At 41.4% G+C, this 18231-nt stretch overlaps 1 protein-coding gene across 4 annotated transcripts in view; it reads left to right on the top strand.

Annotated features, from left to right (window-relative positions):
- Window positions 1-599: 599 nt before the first annotated feature.
- TLK2 (tousled like kinase 2) overlaps window positions 600-18231 on the top strand; it is a 106087-nt gene continuing 88455 nt past the window's right edge. For 2 of the 4 annotated variants that reach the window (XM_068530363.1, XM_068530362.1), the window contains exons 1-2: window positions 1124-1259; window positions 2842-2927. In XM_068530363.1, coding sequence (XP_068386464.1) covers window positions 1124-1259; window positions 2842-2927 — 222 coding nt within the window. Of the gene's footprint in view, window positions 938-1123; window positions 1260-2841; window positions 2928-18231 lie in introns of those variants that run through there. The other 2 variants (XM_068530365.1, XM_068530364.1) reach the window with 2 other exon arrangements.

The following is an 18231-nucleotide window of genomic DNA, read 5'->3' as shown; positions in this document are numbered from 1 at the left end:
ACGAGGCGGATCGGGGAAGCGCCCGGCCCCGGTGGCGAGGCCCCTCTAGCTCCGGTCCGCGACCCAGGGCGCCGGCCCAACCTCCTCGGCTGGGGCCGGTCCCGCGGGGCGAGGGCCGATTTTACGGAGGCGGCAGTGGGGGCTCCGGAGCTCCGGACCTGTCCGACCTCTCCTCGCGTCGCCGCCGGTCCGCCGGCGCCGCCCGTCCGCCCGCCCTCCCTCAGCCGCCCGGCAAGGCGGCGGCCTCCTCAGCCGGCGCGGGGTCCCCTGGTTAACCCCTGCCCGCCAGCCCGGCCGCTGATTGGAGGAGGCGGGGCGCCGGGGCAGCGGGGACCCCCCCACCTTCCTCGTCCCCTCCCCCTCCTCCCCCACTGTCGGCTCTTCCCCCACCCCCATTGGACCCCCCCTGCCTCCCAGCCGTGCAAATCTCGCGAGGAAACACGCGGTTTCACTAGTGTGTTTACACCGATCACTACTAATCCGGACCGAACCGATCCGGATTAAGGGGCCGGAGGCGGGTCCTGGGCACCAGCGGTTCCGACCCCCCCGCCCTCCACGCCGCACCCGAGTGGCCCCTAGCCGAGTGGGCCCCCACCTCCCGGCCGGGCCTGGGCCCTTCTGTGCCTCCCTTGGCCTTTGTCCGGCGCCAGGAGACCGGTCCCGCGCCCCCCGCGGCCGCCCGGGCCCGGGCCCGCGTCGGGCGCCTGGCTCTGTACGCGAGCCCGGGGATCTGCGGCCTCCGAGGCCCCCCTCCCCCGCCCGCCCTTTCGTGGAGCCCGGCGCCGGCGGCGGCTGCCCGGGCGGGGGGTTGCGGTGCTCAGGAGAGGCCCCGGCTCCGCCCCGGGCCTGCCCAGGGGGAGAGCAGAGCGGTCCTCAGCCGGGTCGGGTCGGGGCCCCTCCCGGGAGGAGCGTGGAGCGGCGGCAGCGGCGGCGGCAGGTGAGAGGCTGAGCCCCGAGCGGGGGAGGGCGCCGGGCCTGAGGCATTAACCGTCCGGGCGACCCCTTCGGCCGAGGAGGCTGCGGCCCGGGCCCACACGGGGGCCGGTGCCGGGCCGCAGCTCCTCGGCTCTGAGGCGGGAGGGGCTTTCCGAGGGCTGCGGGTCGCTGAGGGGCCGGGCCGAAGATGGGGGAGGCCCAGGCGGCCCCGGCCTGGGAGTGGGGCCGGCGGCCGGCGGGGAGAGGGGGGCGCCCGGGCAGCTGGAGGCCCCGGCAGCTTCCCGGGCGCCCCCGAGAGCTGGCCCGCCCTCCCTCCGTGACAGGTGGGCCTGGAGTTGGGGAAAGTTTGGAGCCGGCGGGAGGCGAGGGGCGCCGGGACCAGGCCCCATCGGTCCTGCTTCCTGGCTGTGGGCTACAGGGAGGATCCCAGTCTAAGGCCCTGCTGGAATGGAACAGAGTGGATCTTTCCTTAACATGAGTTGACATTAAATGGAATAACCGCTGGGGCGTCATTTTCCGGGCCGGGCCTGAGGATGGAGGTTTAGGAAACGTGCCGAGAGACCCTGGGTCTTGAAGGGAGGTTGCAACCTCTGCCATTCCGGCCTCCATTAGGGCAGGGCGAGACGCGAGGAAGGCCACTTAGGGAAACACTCTCTCAATCTCTTTTCTTCTTCTTTTTTTCTTTCCTTTTTCTTTTTTAAGATGCCTTTGTACCCTTCCGAGAATTTCCTAATTCCCTCTGTAACCTGCACTTGTCTGTGTGGGTGAAACTTTAATTTGCCACCCTTTCATTCCCCTTTGCCCCAGGCTCTCAATCCAGGAAGGGAAATGAAACTGGAGGACTTTGTAGGGGTTGTTACTGGAAATTGTGGAGGTGTTCGATTGCAGAGGAGCATGGTTCATTCATGTTTTCAGTGAACTTTTAAATCATGCCAATCATTCCAATAACTATTTAATAATATGTTCAGAGGGGTTCTATGTAATGGTATATGCACCTCTTCTACTTTTAATATTGGGGAGGTTTCCAATGGGTTCTGCAAGAGTTGATCTCTTGCAAACGATGGAGGTATTTGCTGAGAGTAGCCTGTGCATTAATTGGTCGTGGAAGGAGTTTAAAAATGGTGTCCTCCTGCCCCTCCCTGCTTGGAAGGAGTGCTAAAAGCAGATGTCTAGAGAAACCTACTGCTCCAGGGAGTGGCAGAGAAAGATTTTGTAAAGGGATGGTTATGGAGCTATACTAATTTCCTGAGTGAATGCCGGTTGATGGTTTTACCATGGGTTCTCTATTAAATTTGAAGTAATTCCTTTTTTCATGAGCTACTATCTGCTCCTCAGAGCAAGGAGGCATATAATAGCATTATTTTAAGTTATTAGTAGCTTCTGATTCATGCTGTATTTTTTTTTTTTTTTTTGGCTGCATTGGGTCTTCGTTGCTGCGTGTGGGCTTTCTCTAGTTGTGGTGAGCGGGGGGTTACTCATTGCGGTGGCTCATCTTGTTGCGGAGCATGGGCTCTGGGCGCGCGGGCTTCAGTAGTTGTGGCACACAGGCTCAGTAGTTGTGGCTCGCGGGCTCTAGAGTGCAGGCTCAGTAGTTGTGGCGCACGGGCCTAGTTGCTCCGCGGCATGTGGGATCTTCACGGACCAGGGCTCGAACCCGTGTCCCCTGTATTGGCAGGCGGATTCTCAACCACTGCTCAGAAGAGGACTTTTGAGCCACTGTATAATTTTAAATGTATTACTGTTTGATGCAGCACATTGTAGTTTATTACTTGTATGCCATATTTATTTGAGGTTTACCTGTACGTGACCATTCGGTGAAATAATTACTCTGAGTTTTGTTATATTTAAAAATCGCTTCCTCATGTTTTAGCTTTTATGGTCTCACAGGTACTTTTTCTTTTTCAGTAGAAATGATGGAAGAATTGCATAGCCTGGACCCCCGACGGCAGGAATTATTAGAGGCCAGGTTTACTGGAGTTGGTGTTAGTAAGGTGAGTAAAGTGATGATAACAAACACTGCTTAGAGTCTAATGTAAACACATTTAAAAACTAAGAGCAATTTGGGTGGATCATACAGATACACTGAAGGGGAGACGATTTGGCTTACGATTCCAATGAACTTTTAAGTCCTACCAGTTGTTCCAGTCATTTAACAGTATGCTTGAAGGTACTCTCTATGGGAGGATATACTTCTTTTTACCCTCTAATATGGGAGAGGTTTCCCATGGGTCTGTTGCAAGGATATTAACAGGATGTGTATATAGATTCTATGCCACATTTTGTCAAAGCTCAGCCACTCAGAAAAAACTGTTAATGAAAAGGTATTGGCATAGCTTCATTACGCTGGACTTTCTGGATAGTTATATGTATGTAGAGTTTTGAAAAATCTGCCTCTGCTAAGTCTGTCAGTTCTCCAAATCTGCAGTTCAGCAGATTCCTCCTGGTTGTACCCCCAGACTGCTTTTTCTCTCCTTCTATTTTTCCTTCTTGTTCATTCTTTATTTTTTTCCAGGAGCATAAAATAAGATCAGGCCTCATTAATGAGCGGGTGTTAAGTTAAGCAGTGTTATGGCTTCCTATGCATTCTTATATACCTGCTACCTCACCCCTCTACTCTCATAGGATGGCTTTAGTACAAAATGTAAAACAGATTTATGATTTTAATACAATATATAAAATATATTTGTGATATTTTATTTAAAATCTTCACCAATCCAAGATGTTGCTTCCTTGGGCTTGAGACTCGAGAATTTTTGATCTTTGACTTCATGTGATACATTCCTTCCTGTGCTTTTCAAGAAATCTTATTTCTCATGGTGACTTAGATCTTAGTCTCATGCTTTGGTCAGTAGCTTCTTAATTTTTATGTATTTATTTATTTAGGCTGTGTTGGGTCTTTGTTGCTGCACGCGGGCTTTCTCTAGTTGCCGCGAGCGAGGGTAACTCTTCATCACGGTGCGCGGGCTTCTCATTGCGGTGGCTTCTCTTGTTGCGGAGCACGGGCTCTAGGCGTGCGGGCTGCAGTAGTTGTGGCACTTGGGCTCAGTAGTTGTGGCTCGTGGGCTCTAGAGAGCAAACTCAGTAGTTGTGGCGCATGGGCTTAGTTGCTCCGTGGCATGTGGGATCTTCCCGAACCAGGGCTCGAACCCATGTCCCCTGCATTAGCAAGCGGGTTCTTAACCACTGTGCCACCAGGGAAGCCCCAGTAGCTTCTTAAAGGAGGAGGTGTTTGTCAGGGTTTAGTTGGAAAAACTGGCTGCTTTTTGAGGAGTCTCATAATTTTGGTGAGCTGGAATAGCCTGATAGTTTTTGTTCATTCAACAGCCAATGAGTACCTGCTGCATACTAGGCATTGTGCAGGGTGTTAGGGATGACGCCTCAGTACAGTGCTTCCAGGCCCCCCTGCAGTGTGGAGAGGGCAAGTGCTGTAGACAGAGAGCTGATGCTGTGATGAGAGCTGTATTAGAGCTGTGGTGAGGTGCTGCGGGAACACAGGATTTGTCACACATTTTGTAATTCTTGGTTTCTTGGCTTCTTTAATTAAGTAACTGACTTTTGTGGCACTTTGGAGCAGCTATACTCCTGACTGTTGCTGTATATTAAAGTTACGTGTGTAAATGTAAATTCTCTGATCTAGGTGAAGTAGCTTCAACTGTAAATGAGCAGTATATTTGAGTATTAAATTGATTTCTGATTCAATTGATTACCTAATAATAACCTTTGTTGTGTCTTTTAACTGGGGAATTGAGCAGAAGGCTCCTATCCAAATCTGTCTGTTCATATGGTCACCTACTGAGTAAAAGTGAGTTTGTATTCAAATTGTATACGGTTTAAACTCATTGGGCTTCCTTGTTAGGATGCTTTTCTTTCCTTCTGTTTTTAGGTTCATGGTAGCTGTATCCAAGCATACTTTCCATGGGGTAGAGCGTAAGTTATGGGAATGAGTAACATTGTGAATTTTGCTGCCCAGGCCCGACCTAAAATCATGTAACTAAGGTGTCAGAAAACTTTATCTGTTTAATAGGAAGTTCTCCCTTTGATACATAGAAAGAAGTTCCTTTATATCCAAAAGCTTTTATGCCATTAATTGTATGTTATTTTTGAAGTTTCCAATCATGGTAAGTATATTGATTAAAATAAATTTGTTATTCATGGACTAGCAGGAGAGTATTTTTACCCATAGCAAAGAAACTTGGGAAGAAAAAAAAAAAAAAGGCAAGTAAATTATCCTGTGTTTTGTGGAGTTAGGAAGAGGAAAAAGAAAATCTCCATTTTGCAGGACTTTTGCCTGCAAGACATTGTATCTCTCAGACCACTGATTTGAAACAGGAGTGGGGAGGTGGCCACAGTACTGGGAGAAAAGGTGCTTTTGGATAAACGCCTCCTTCTAGCTTGGAATTCCTCATTATGGGTCATAATTTCTCAATGAGGATGTCACTGTGTTGATGACAGCTTTCATTTTTGCAGAGATCATGAGCACTTTCAGCCCTTGCTCCAAATGGGAGAGCAGAGTGACTTTCCTGTGATAGTGCCATCTAGCGGGACTGGTGCAGCCTCATGGGCTGTCTCTTGAGTTTCTGCTAACTATTCATAACATTTTCAGTACTTTTTGATGTCCATAGAAGGAAGAAAGTCAGTGCCACTGTGGATTCTTTCCTAGTGGACAGGGTGTTTTAAGTAGCTGCGGTCTTTGAACTTCCTGGTTATTGTAGCTATTCTGTCATGTTGCCTTGAGTGTTTTGTACCTGCAAATTGGATATACATCACAAAACTTAGGCTAAAAGAAAATGGCCAAGCCACCGCATTTATCACTTTCAGTATTTAAGTTGCTCTTTACTTATATTTAGGTTATTGGCAAATTAAAAATTTTCCTGTACATTGCATTTATATGCATTAATTTTATATAATTTAATGTATAATATTTAACTTATAATAATTGGTAAAACAAAGGCATTTGTTTTGCGCTTTGGGATGCACCATGTGGTTTTGTTTAAGAGATTGATGCTTTCTGTCATCAGTGAGTTGATAATAGAGGCAGGTAACCTGATGTGCACTAAGCTATAGCTGACTTTCCTCTAGTCTAGCTGCCACTTTTTAGGAGGACCTGTAGCCATACTCTTAGCATTTTTGAGGTGATAGATTAATTGGATTATGAACCTACTTCTTCATTTCTTGTTGACTTGACATGTGAGCTATCCTTCTTCAAGTTCTCTTCCTTTAAGTGCTAGATAATCCACTTCCAGTAATGTGAAACTGACTGCACCTTGTATTCATATGTTTTCAATGAGGACTTAATGCAGTTTATATTCCCTACTCTCTCCCCTTTTGACAACTTAAATACAGGTAGTCTTGTCTCTGTGATTCTGGAGACTGTAAAGTAGGTGGATTTCCACCCTTACATGCACTGTTAACTGTACTTAGTTGAATTTTAATGCTAAGATAGTAACAAATACTCTTATAGTACTTTCTGTGTGCCAGATACTGTCCTGAGTACAATAAAAGCAATAAGTGAATTTAGATCTTTCATAGCAGGGATACTAGTCTTAATAAACATTCCTTCTCTTTTTATAAGGCATACTAACTAATGCCCACTGCATTGCTCCCACCAGTTGATTTATAGACTTACCAAGGGTCACTTTATGACAACTTGCACTTGTATTGTAATTATATAGTTCAATACAAAATTGTGTTAACCATTGACATATGATTGTAAAATGAAAGAATTGTCGATTCGGTGAAAACTAAGTTAATTGCCTTGGAAAGACTGAATATAAAATGAGTCAATAAGGAGATAAGTATAAAAATTTATAAAAAAAAATTTTTTTTAATCTGGAAGAATTCTTCATTTAGATCCTTGGCAAGTATCTTTAAAGTTCTTGCTTCACTTTTAAAGAAATTGAAACTGGAAATTGTAGATGATGCATTATGGGTGTGGTTTGTGTAAGACAGTGTGAAACTATAGTCAGTGGATCTATAACTCAAAAGGCCTATATCAAAAGCTTGGCAACAGAATAAACATATGTTTTAAGTTCAAAGAAAACGTTTAAGGTGTTATTTTTTAGGATTCCCCACTATCACTTATTTCTTTGATTAATGTCATTGGTTTCAGTTGTATTGAATGAAATGGATTATGCAGTGTGTTGATGGTATTGACAAGAAGAGCAAAATGAGAAGCCATGAAAAGTGGGACTATCTCTTTTGGCACAGTAAGAACCTTCACTTTATAGAGCTTGAAGCAAGATCATGTAATTATAGGTAGTGCCACATAGTAGATTATTGATGTCTTCTTAAAGAAAAATGATCTCTTTTCCTATCTTTTATAAATTTGTGAGTCTGATATGTGAACATTTTAAATGATCACATTTGATTCCTGAAAAGACCTTTAACCAGCCAATACCTTTCTCCTGTTATTTAGTGAATTGCATCAATTAGAAGGTGTCAGTTATCAATATCTAGTGTTAGCTATTTCACATACCAGTGCCAGTAATTTTAAACAGTGTGTTTAGGTGTTTATATTTAGTACATAGTTAGATGGTCAGTAAGCATAAGTGTTGAAAAATAGCTTATGTTTATACCGGTTAGTTTTAAGGAACTGTTGATAAATTTATTATGTTTGCTTTTATGTTACCTTCTCCTTTTCATTACAGATCTTCCTCGACTTACAGTGGGGTTATGTCTTGGTAAACTCATTGTAAGTTGAAAACATCAGAAGTTGAAAATGCATTTAACACACCTAACCTACCGAACACGGTAACTTAGCCTAGCCTACCTTAAACGTGCTCAGAACACTTACATTAACCTACTATTGGGCAAAATCATCTAACACAAAGTGTATTTTATAATAAAGTATTGAATATCTCATGTCATTTATTGAATACCATACTGAAAGTGAAGAGCAGAATGATTGTCTAGGTACAGAATGGTTGTAAGTGTCTTGGTTCTTTTACCCTCGTGATTGCATGGCTCACTGGGAGCTGTGCTGATGCCACCGCCCAGCGTCATGAGAGAGTGTTGTGTCACGTATTACGAGCCTGGGAAAAGATCACAATTCAAAATGTGGAGTATGGTTTTAACTGAATGTATATCATTTTTGCACCATCATAAGGTTGAAAAATCATTAAGTGGAACAGTTATAAGTCGGGGACCATCTGTACTTTAGTATTTATTTAATTCTACCCTCATTTCACATGTAGTCAAGTATCAACTCATTTCTCTTCTTTCTCTAGTATTTGTCTGCCCCGCTGCTACTGCCTTAATCCAGACCTTCCTCATTCATAACTGTAATAGCTAATTTCTCCTAATCCCATTCATCTTTTTGTAAACTGCCACCAGTTACATTTCTAAAAATACCAGTATTATTGTTTCACTCCCTTGCTTTAAAGGCTCCACATTGTCTACTGGATAGAGTTAACACTCCCTAGCCAAACTTTTTAACTTCATGGATCGTTGTCTGCTCCCCCACTGCTGGGCGCTGCTGCCTCAAACCATGACTGATCTTCTAACCTGTAATGTTAGTAAGCAGGGTTATGCTGTCTCCTCTACCGTTCCTTTTTATCTGTCAAATGAACTTCCGGTTTACTTTTCAAAGCATAATCCGGATATCCCTTCTGTATAGCTTTTCCAGATAGCTGCACCATCTACTTGCACTATCTTATTAGCACCTGATAACCTACTTTTATTATAACACATTTGTTTTCCCCATTAGTCTCCTTGAGAACGTGGGTGATAACCTTTATTTCTGACTATTCAAGTGCTCAGCACATTGTATACACTGAATAAATCTTTGTTGAATTGGAAAAGAGTATTGAGAAGATGAAAATAGAGTTAATTGTCACCCATATAGGCGTGTTTCTTCTTTTAATCTAGCTCCAAACTCTTGTCTAAGTTTGCATTTAAAGCAATGACATATATTTGGGCTTAAATCTTCCTTATGTTTCTTTTAAAATCTTTCTTATGCTTCTTTTACCTTCTTCTGAAATTTTTTATTTATTTATTGAGTAATTATCTGCTATGAGAGACAAACATTCTCATACTATTTTCCCCCCACCTTCAAATTTTTGTCAGTTATATTATTATTTATTTTTAATATTCCATTTTTCCACCTTCTAGTTTGAAAGTTATGCGCTCTTTTATTGGTTACCACAGAAATTACAATATGTATCCTTAATTTATCAAAGATTAATGTTAAATCAATACCTTTGCCCTCCTTTTTGTCAATATAAGGGCCTTGAACATTTAACTCCATTATTCCTCTCCCACCTCACATGCTATTGTTCTGTATTTAATTGTATATGTATATATATTTAACTAGTAGGCTTTTAGAGCAGTTTTGTATTTATAGAAAATTGATCAGTTAATACAGAGAGTTGTCATATACTACCATCCCATCCCTCCAGTTTCCCCTATTATTAACATGTTGCGTAAGTGTGGTAGACTTGTTACAATTGATAAACCGGTATTGATACATTATTTATTATTAATGAAAGTCCATAGTTTAACATTAGGATTTACTCTTCGTGTTGTACAGTTCTATGGCTTTTGATAAATGAAAAAAAGTCATGTATTCACCATTTGTATATATATTTTTAAGAGTCCACAGATTATTATTGCATCTGTTTTATAGTTACGTTTATTTTGCCTAACCTACATGTTCACCTATGTGTTTACCACTTTCTTTGTTATTCATTCCTTTTCACATCTCTGCCCTTCTCTCTGGAATATTTTTTCTTTTGCCTGAAATATATCCTTTGGAATTTCTCTAGTGTGGGTCTACCAGTGATTGTCTCTCCATTTTGTCTGCTTTAAAATGTCTGTTTTTGGTTTTATTCTTGAATGGTGGTATTTTTGCTAGTTTTAAAATTCTAAGTTGGTTGTTATTTTCTTTCAGTACATTGTTTACTATTGTCCACTGACTTCCATTATACTCTTTATTTTTAGTCTCATTGCCATTCTGTTGAAGGTAATCTATCTTTTCTTTGCCCATTTTCGAGATTTTCTCTTTGTCTTTGATCTTGTGCACTATAATGTAGGGATGAGAGATATGTCTAGATTGGATTACTTTTTATCTTTATTATTTTCCTGAGCTTTATTTACATCTGAATATTTTTGGGGAAGCTGAGAATACACTTAAAAGAAATAGATTTTAGTTTTTAGAGCAGTTTTAGGCTCACAGCAAAATTGAGTGGAAGGTACAGAGATTTCCCAGATACCTCCTGGCCCTGCACATTTGTTATAACTGATGAACCTATATTGACATATTATCACCCAAAGTCCATAGTGTACATTAGGGTTCACGCTTGGTGTTGTACATTCTATGGGTTTGGTCAAATGTATAATGATATATATTTGTTATACTATCATACAGAGTAGTTTTACTGCCCTAAAATCCTCTGTGCTCCAGCTATTCATCCCTCCCTCCCCTAACCCTAGGCAACTACTGATCTTTTTACCGTCTCCATAGTTTTGTCTTTTCTGGCATGTCATTGTAATTGGAATCATACCATATGTAGCCTTTTCAGATTGGCTTCTTCTTTTTTTTTTTTTTTTTAATTAATTAATTTATTTATTTATTTTTGGCTGTGTTGGGTCTTCGCTTCTGTGCGAGGGCTTTCTCTAGTTGTGGCGAGCGGGGGCCACTCTTCATCGCGGTGCGCGGGCCTCTCACTATCGCGGCCTCTCTCGTTGCGGAGCACAAGCTCCAGACGCGCAGGCTCAGTAGTTGTGGCTCACAGGCCCAGCTGCTCCGCGGCATGTGGGATCTTCCCAGACCAGGGCTCGAACCCGTGTCCCCTGCATTGGCAGGCAGACTCTCAACGACTGCACCACCAGGGAAGCCCAATATTTATTTATTTATTTGGCTGCACCAGGTCTTAGTTGCAGCACACAGGATCTTCATTGCCACACGCGGGATCTTCACTGCAGCATGCAGGATCTAGTTCCCTGACCAGGGATCGAACCTGGGCCCCCTGTGTTGGGCGCGTGAGTCTTAGCCACTGGACCACCAGGGAAGTCCCTGCTTCTTTTACTTAGTAATGCTCATTTAAGTTTTCTCTGTGTCTTTTCATGGGTTGTTACCTCTTTTAAAAAAAATTTTTTTTTTAAAGCACTGAATAGTATTTCATTGTCTGGATCTACCACAGTTTATTTATCTGTCCATTCACCTACTAAAGAATGTCTTGGTTTCTTCCAAGTTTTAGCAGTTATGAATAAAGCTGCTATAAACATCTGTATGCAGATTTTTATGAATGGTTGGATTATTTTGATTTATTCTGCTTGGAATTTATTGGATTTCTTAAATCTGTGGGTTGCTGGTTTTCATCAGTTCTAGAATATTCTCAGCCATTGTCTCTTCATGTATTGCCTCTGCCTTCCACTCTGTCTTCTCTTTCTTGCACTCCATTTAAACATATGTTAGACCTTCTTACTGTATTTTCTCTGCCTCTTACCCTATCTTCTGGATTGCTGGTCTTTATTTCCCAGGGCTGAATACTGAGTAGGTTGTTCTGAAATTTCCTTGCACTTTTGTATTTCTTCTGATACCTCCACTTCTTTATTTTCTCTTTAAATTTGTCTAATCTCCATAATTCTATCCATTGAGTTTTCATGAGGGCTGGTGTATTCCTAGGTGGCTGTTACCCTGAAAGGGTAGCCCTGTGCTCTTTGTTTAAAGTGTAGGGTAGATTTCCCAGAATCCCCTCATTGGGCAGGTCCTGGGCTTTGACTTTCTTCTTTCTCCACACACTCAGACCTCAAAGTACAGCTAGCTCAGTTTCAAAGCTTTTTCTTTAGAATTAAACCAGCAAATGCCCTCAAATAGAAATACTATTTTTTGAGTGCTGATCTTACCTTTCTGAATTCTTGTCTTATGGATTTTGGTGCAGTAATACCTTATTTCTCTTTTTCGCAGTCAGTAATATAAAATTGGTTGACACTTAACAAAGTGTACATGAACTCTTGTGCCACAGTGGTTAGAGAATCAATCCATAACCATATCTAGTTTTCCTCCTTGTGATTTTTACTTTTCATCTGCTTCCTTTCTTCCTATATGTGGTCAGTATTGTCATTGCGCCTGGCTGTTAGTCATTTATGTTACTTCTTATTTTCTGTTTACTTTTAGTTAAAGATTAAATTGAAATGTTTCTTAAATTTTTTTTTTTTTAAAGCAAGGAAAAGGAAAGCAAGTAAGGTGTTATCAATGATTTTTTTTTAACGTTTTCTGAATGCTTTTAAGGCTTTATTTTTTACTTTATTTATTTATTTATCTTTAAATTTATTTGTTTATTTTTGGCTGCGCTGGGTCTTTGTTGCTGTGGGCTTTCTCTCGAGTTGCCACAAGCAGGGGCTACTCTTCGTTGTGGTGTGCGGGCTTCTCATTGTGGTGGCTTCTCTTGTTGCAGAGCAGGGCTCTAGGCATGTGAGTTTCAGTAGTTGTGGCACACGGGCTCAGTAGTTGTGGCTCGCAGGCTCTAGAGCGCAGGCTCAGTAGTTGTGGTACACGGGCTTAGTTGCTCCGCAGCATGGGGGATCTTCCCGGACCAGGGATCGAACCCGTGTCCCCTGCATTGGCAGGCAGATTCTTAACCACTGTGCCATCAGGGAGGTCCTATCAATGATTTCTTATTTCAAACTTGAGTCTAGAGATGGTTTGGCTTGGTTAGTCTTGTTCTTCCTCTTTACCTTGTCTGGGTCTCAAATTGCTAGGTACCTCTTTTTTTTTCAGTGCTAATGTTTATAAAGTTACATCCTAAAAATGTTTCTAATAAATAGTTTTAAACAAGATCTGTTGCGATGTTTTTGCTAGGTCCCTCTCGATGGTAGGTTTCACTTGGTCCTAACTACTACTGTGTGTAATGGGATGGATTAGTTTAGAATCTGCTTCCTAGTATGTTAGCCATGTTTAAACACTTCTTAGGCTGTTCTTTTTGACGTTTTACAGTCCAGTTTCCCTTTTTCCCTAATCCAGAAAGAGACTTGGCTTTTTCTAGTCCCAAATATACCTTGTTTAGACTTTAGGCATATTTAAAAAAAAAAAAAAATTCCTGGAGTATTTGGTGACTTTGCCCTGCAGAAGGGTCGCCCTTCCCATCTCTCTGTTCTTTTTGGTTCATTTGAGGCTAAGCTTTGACTTAGTGTGGCGCCACAAAGTTTCTATTGTAGGGTCATTTGTCCTAGCACCTGCTTGCCCCCTGGTCAGGTTTTTTTGCCCTTAGAGACTTTCATGGGGAATCTTGTTTCATAATTTGGACTGCTCTTGCTTTCTACCCAAGGAACACTGCTTTGCAGGTTAGAGCAGTCTGAAGGATCTGGAGTACTAGTAAAAGCTCTTCTCTTTTGGTTGATTAGTTTTGCCTGTTTTCCAAGGTTCTCATGACTAAGTCAGGCTCTTTGCTTTCTTCCCACTTTTCATACACTAGTTTTGTAGAATCTTATCTTTACTGTTTAACAATAGAACATAGTTATACTGTATTAGCCATCAGATACAAGCGGTATCATTCCCCTCACAGATATACCTTGTGCTGAGGAATGTTCATAGTCAAATGCTCACAGTAAGAGAATTTTGGTTGTTTTTTTGTTTGTTTTTTTACTTTTTGGCCGCACCATGCTGCATGTGGGATCTTAGTTCCCCAACCAGGGATCGAACCCTTCCCCCCTGCAGTGGAAGCAGGGAGTCTTAACCGCTGGACCGCCAGGGAAGTCCCTGGTTCAGATTTTTTTTTAAAACATGGATTTAATTTATTAATTAATTTATTTATTTTTGACTGTGTTGGGTCTTTGTTTCTGTGCGAGGGCTTTCTCTAGTTGTGGCAAGCGGGGGCCACTCTTCATCGCGGTGCGCGGGCCTCTCACTATCGCGGCCTCTCTTGTTGCGGAGCACAGGCTCCAGATGCGCAGGCTCAGTAGTTGTGGCTCACGGGCCTAGCTGCTCCGCGGCATGTGGGATCTTCCCAGACCAGGGCTCGAACCTGTGTCCCCTGCATTAGCAGGCAGATTCTCAACCACTGCGCCACCAGGGAAGCCCCCTGGTTCAGTTTTTGATAATTTTAGAAACCTAATTGGTAATTTCCTGTGCAATTTGGAATACAGAGCTAAGAATGGAATTTCGTTATAGTCATATCCTACTCTTTTAACTTAACCTCCCTCTCCCCCCTTTTAACTGCATATACTGCAAAGTGTACTGGAATAGGAATAATCTAGCTTTGATTTCTAGTACCTTCTAAGAAGTTAATTAACTATATGACTTGGAAGTCAGTTCAATTCTGGGTGGTTCCAGTTTAAGAATATTATATTTGATGATCTGCACCAAAAGAGGGAGCCATATTTGAGAAAGGGGAAAACAAAACTAAAAAATTCCATTTAGACATTAATACTATCAAAGAACGAGTAGTGGCGTTAAAATACAAAACCCTCAGGAACAAAGGCTAGAAAAAAATCTTGCCAAAATTCTTTCATTATGTGTATATAGACTTCTGGGAATTTGGATTGCAAATACGAAAGGAACAAGAAAAGCACTTTGTTCTGCCCGTTAAGTATACTCTGAGACAGTGGCAAGGAAAACAGAGGTGGAGCGTTTTTCTAAAAGTATTCTTTAAAAAAGGGTGATGTCTGTTTCCTAATTCTAACTAGATGAGGGAGATAAAGAGGTTGGTCATCAAACTTCACTTTTTTTTTTTAAACTGAAGTATAGTTGATTTATGATGTTGTGTTAGTCTCTCGTGTACAGCAAAGTGATTCAGTTATATCTATCTATCTATCTATCTATCTATCTATGTATATTCTTTTTCATATTCTTTTCCATCGTGGTTTGTTACAGGATATTGAATATAGTTGCCTGTGCTATACAATAAGACCTTCTTTATCCATTCTATATATAATAGTTTGCATCTATTAATCCCAGACTCCCAGTCCAACTGTCCCCTGCCTCCCCTCCCCCTTGGCAACCACAAGTCTGTTCTCTATGTCTGTGAGTCTGTTTCTTTTTCGTAGGTAAGTTTATTTGTGCCATATTTTAGATTCCATATATAAGTGATATTATATGGTATTTGTCCTTGTCTGTCTGGCTTACCTCACTTAGTATGATAATCTCCAGTTCTATCCATGTTTCTGCAACTGACATTATTTCATTCTTTTTTTATGGCTGAGTGATATTCCATTGTATATACGTACAACTTCTTTATCCATTCATCTGTTGATGGACACTTAGGTTGCTTCCATGTCTTGGCTGTTGTACATAGTGCTGCTATGAACATTAGATGCATGTATCGTTTTGAATTAGAATCTTCGTCTTTTCCGGATATATGCCCAGGAGTGGAATTGCAGGATCATATGGCAACTCTTTAGTTTTTTGAGGAACCTCCATACTGTTCTCCATAGTGGCTGCACCAATTTACATTCACACCAACAGTGTAGGAGCGTTCTCTTTTCTCCACATCCTCTCCAGCATTTGTTATTTGTAGGCTTTTTAATGATGGCCACTCTGACTGGTGTGAGTGGTACCTCATTGTAGTTTGGATTTGCATTTCTCTAATAGTTAGCGTTGTTGAGCATCTTTTCATATGCCTGTTTGCCATCCGTATGTCTTTGGAAGAATGTCTGTTTAGGTCTTCTGCCCATTTTTTGATTGGGTTGTTTTTTTGTTATTGAGTTGTATGAGCTGTTTGTATATTTTGGCAATTAAGTCTTTGTCCGTTGCTTCGTTTGCAAATATTTTCTCCCAGTCCATAGGTTTTCTTTAAGTTTTATTTATGGTTTCCTTTGCTGAACTTCACTCTTTTCAAAATTGTAGTAAATATACATGACATAAAATTTACTATTCTAAGCATTTTTGAGTGTACAGTGCATTCACTTTGTTGTACAACCATCACCACCGTCCCTCTCAAGAACTTTTTCATCTTGCAAAAATGAAACTGTACTCATTAAATAATAAATCCACATTTACGCCTCCCCTTAGTCCCTGGCAACCACCATTCTACTTTGTTTCCATGAATTTGACTACTCTAGAAATGTCATATAAGTGGACTCATATGGTGTTTGTCTTTTTGTGACTGGCTTATTTTACTTAGCATAATATTCTCAAGGTTCATCCATGTTGTAGCATGTGTCGGAATTTCCTTTCTTTTCAAGGCTGAATAATACTATATGTACCACATTTTATTTATCCATGTATCTGTCAGTGGTCACTTGGGTTGCTTCTGTGTTTTGGCTACTGTGAGTAATGCTGCTATGAACATGAGTGTACAGATATCTGTTCGAGTCCCTGCTTTCAGTTATTTTGGGTGTATATGCATAAGTGGAATGATTGGATTTTATTAATCTCACTCTTCTGTTGAAGCTTGACCTCCTCTAATCCCGTATCATTGACAAAGCGCAGTCAGAAAATGGTGATTGTTTTTCTTTTAGTCCACATTTAGCAAAAGCCCTAGAAGTCTTGAAAATTTTGTTAGCATCTGCCCAACTAGTAATACTACTCAAATGGCAGTTATTTTTCCAAACGGTATTATTGGCCCAGGATGTTGACAAACTAAGTAACTTGGTGAGTTACATAGCGTTGTTGAGCATCTTTTCACGTGCCTATTGGCCATCTGTATGTCTTCGGAGAAATGTCTATTTCAACGCCTTTTATTTTAACCAAAGCATAGTTTAGTTTTAAAATGGTAACAGTAAGTGGCTATCCAAATTTGCTGTACTAGAATTTTATTTTAACCAGTACTACCTCAAGTATTAAGTCCTGTGAAGACTGTTAATGTTGCCTACATAAGGATAACAAGGTGATGGTATCTATTGTAATAGATGTGACCTGTGTGAGTGATAACTTTGCTTTTATAAAGAGTATGTGACTTTTATCACATAGTCTGCTGCCAGGGTTCATGTTGATTTAATTTCTGTTTTGTCTGTCTCCAGAGGAATACTAAGGATTAATTGTGGAATTAAAATGTAATCTGAAGGACCAGCTAATCTCAGGAGATGGTGCCTCTAGTTCAGGATATATTCTGTTATATTAATTAACTTCAGCAGGCAGATTTAATGTTCAAATTTGACAGAAGCTACTAGCATCAAACCAAAACTAACTTGTCCAATCTCCATTATATTAACAATTGACTAGCTAGAATCAAGGCACAAAATATTCCATCAGCTTCTAATGAAAAGCTGTTTGACCTGCTGTGTGATAATCTGGATGAGATGAAGGAGAAGAACCATAATAGCTATATTGAAATTTTAATGCCCAAATTTTTCAGCAGTTGAGTTCTGCTAACTCTTATTGAGTCTGTACTATGTATAGGTGTTACAGAGGATTAAAAAAAAATCAACCAGATGCACTGCATACTCTTGAGGCACTTATAATCAGGCAGGCATGGACCCATATGTCTATGGCACACAGCTGATGGTGGATATGGAGATGTGAAGGTATTATGAGCCTAAAAGGAGAGAGCGTAGTAATTAATTTGCTCGGGGGTCAGTTTGTGGAAGGATGAGACTTTTTGTTTCACAGTAAGATCACTATAGCTAAACAACCTAAGAAAAATTCTGATAAAATATTATTATGAATAAGTCACAGAATGATAGTGTAGAATAGCTTGGTTTTATTTTTTTTTAATATTTATTTATTTATTTGCCTGCACCTGGTCTTAGTTGCAGCACACGGGGTCTTCGTTGCCACGTGCGGGATCTTTAGTTGCAGCACGAGAACTCTAAGTTGTGGCATGTGGGATCTAGTTCCCTGACCAGGGATCGAACCCGGGCCCCTGCATTGGGAGCACGGAGTCTTAGCCACTGGACCACCAGGGAAGTCCCCTAGAATAGCTTGGTTTTAAAGCTTAGCAAAACTGCTTAGGGTCTAAGGCAGAGTTTTGTTTTGTTTTTAAGAATTAATTTTGATTAGGTGATATATTTACATAGTACCAAATGCAGAAGATCTCAAAGATACAGAATGAAACATCTCTGCTACGCTTTTCCTTTTTTTTTTTTTTTTGGCCACACCATACGGCATGTGGGATCTTAGTTCCCCTACCAGGGATCAAACCTGTGCCCCCTGCATTGAGAGCATGGAGTCTTGACCACTTGACTGCCAGGGAAGTCCCTGCTATGCTTTTCCTATGTCCATCTGGTTTCCTTCCCTGGAGACAACTATTAGCAGTTTCTTGTATTTTATTTATGTGTGTGTGTATATCATATATATCACACATGATATGTATACGTTATATATATGTGTGCGTGTGCAAATACATATGTATATTCACCCCTCCATTTTTAAAAAATACAAAGACAAGTATGTTATATACATTATTGTGTATTTTCCTT

The sequence above is a fragment of the Eschrichtius robustus genome, chromosome 20, assembly GCF_028021215.1.
Source record: "Eschrichtius robustus isolate mEscRob2 chromosome 20, mEscRob2.pri, whole genome shotgun sequence".
NCBI lineage: Eukaryota > Metazoa > Chordata > Mammalia > Artiodactyla > Eschrichtiidae > Eschrichtius > Eschrichtius robustus.
This window is presented reverse-complemented; position numbering and strand designations above follow the sequence as displayed.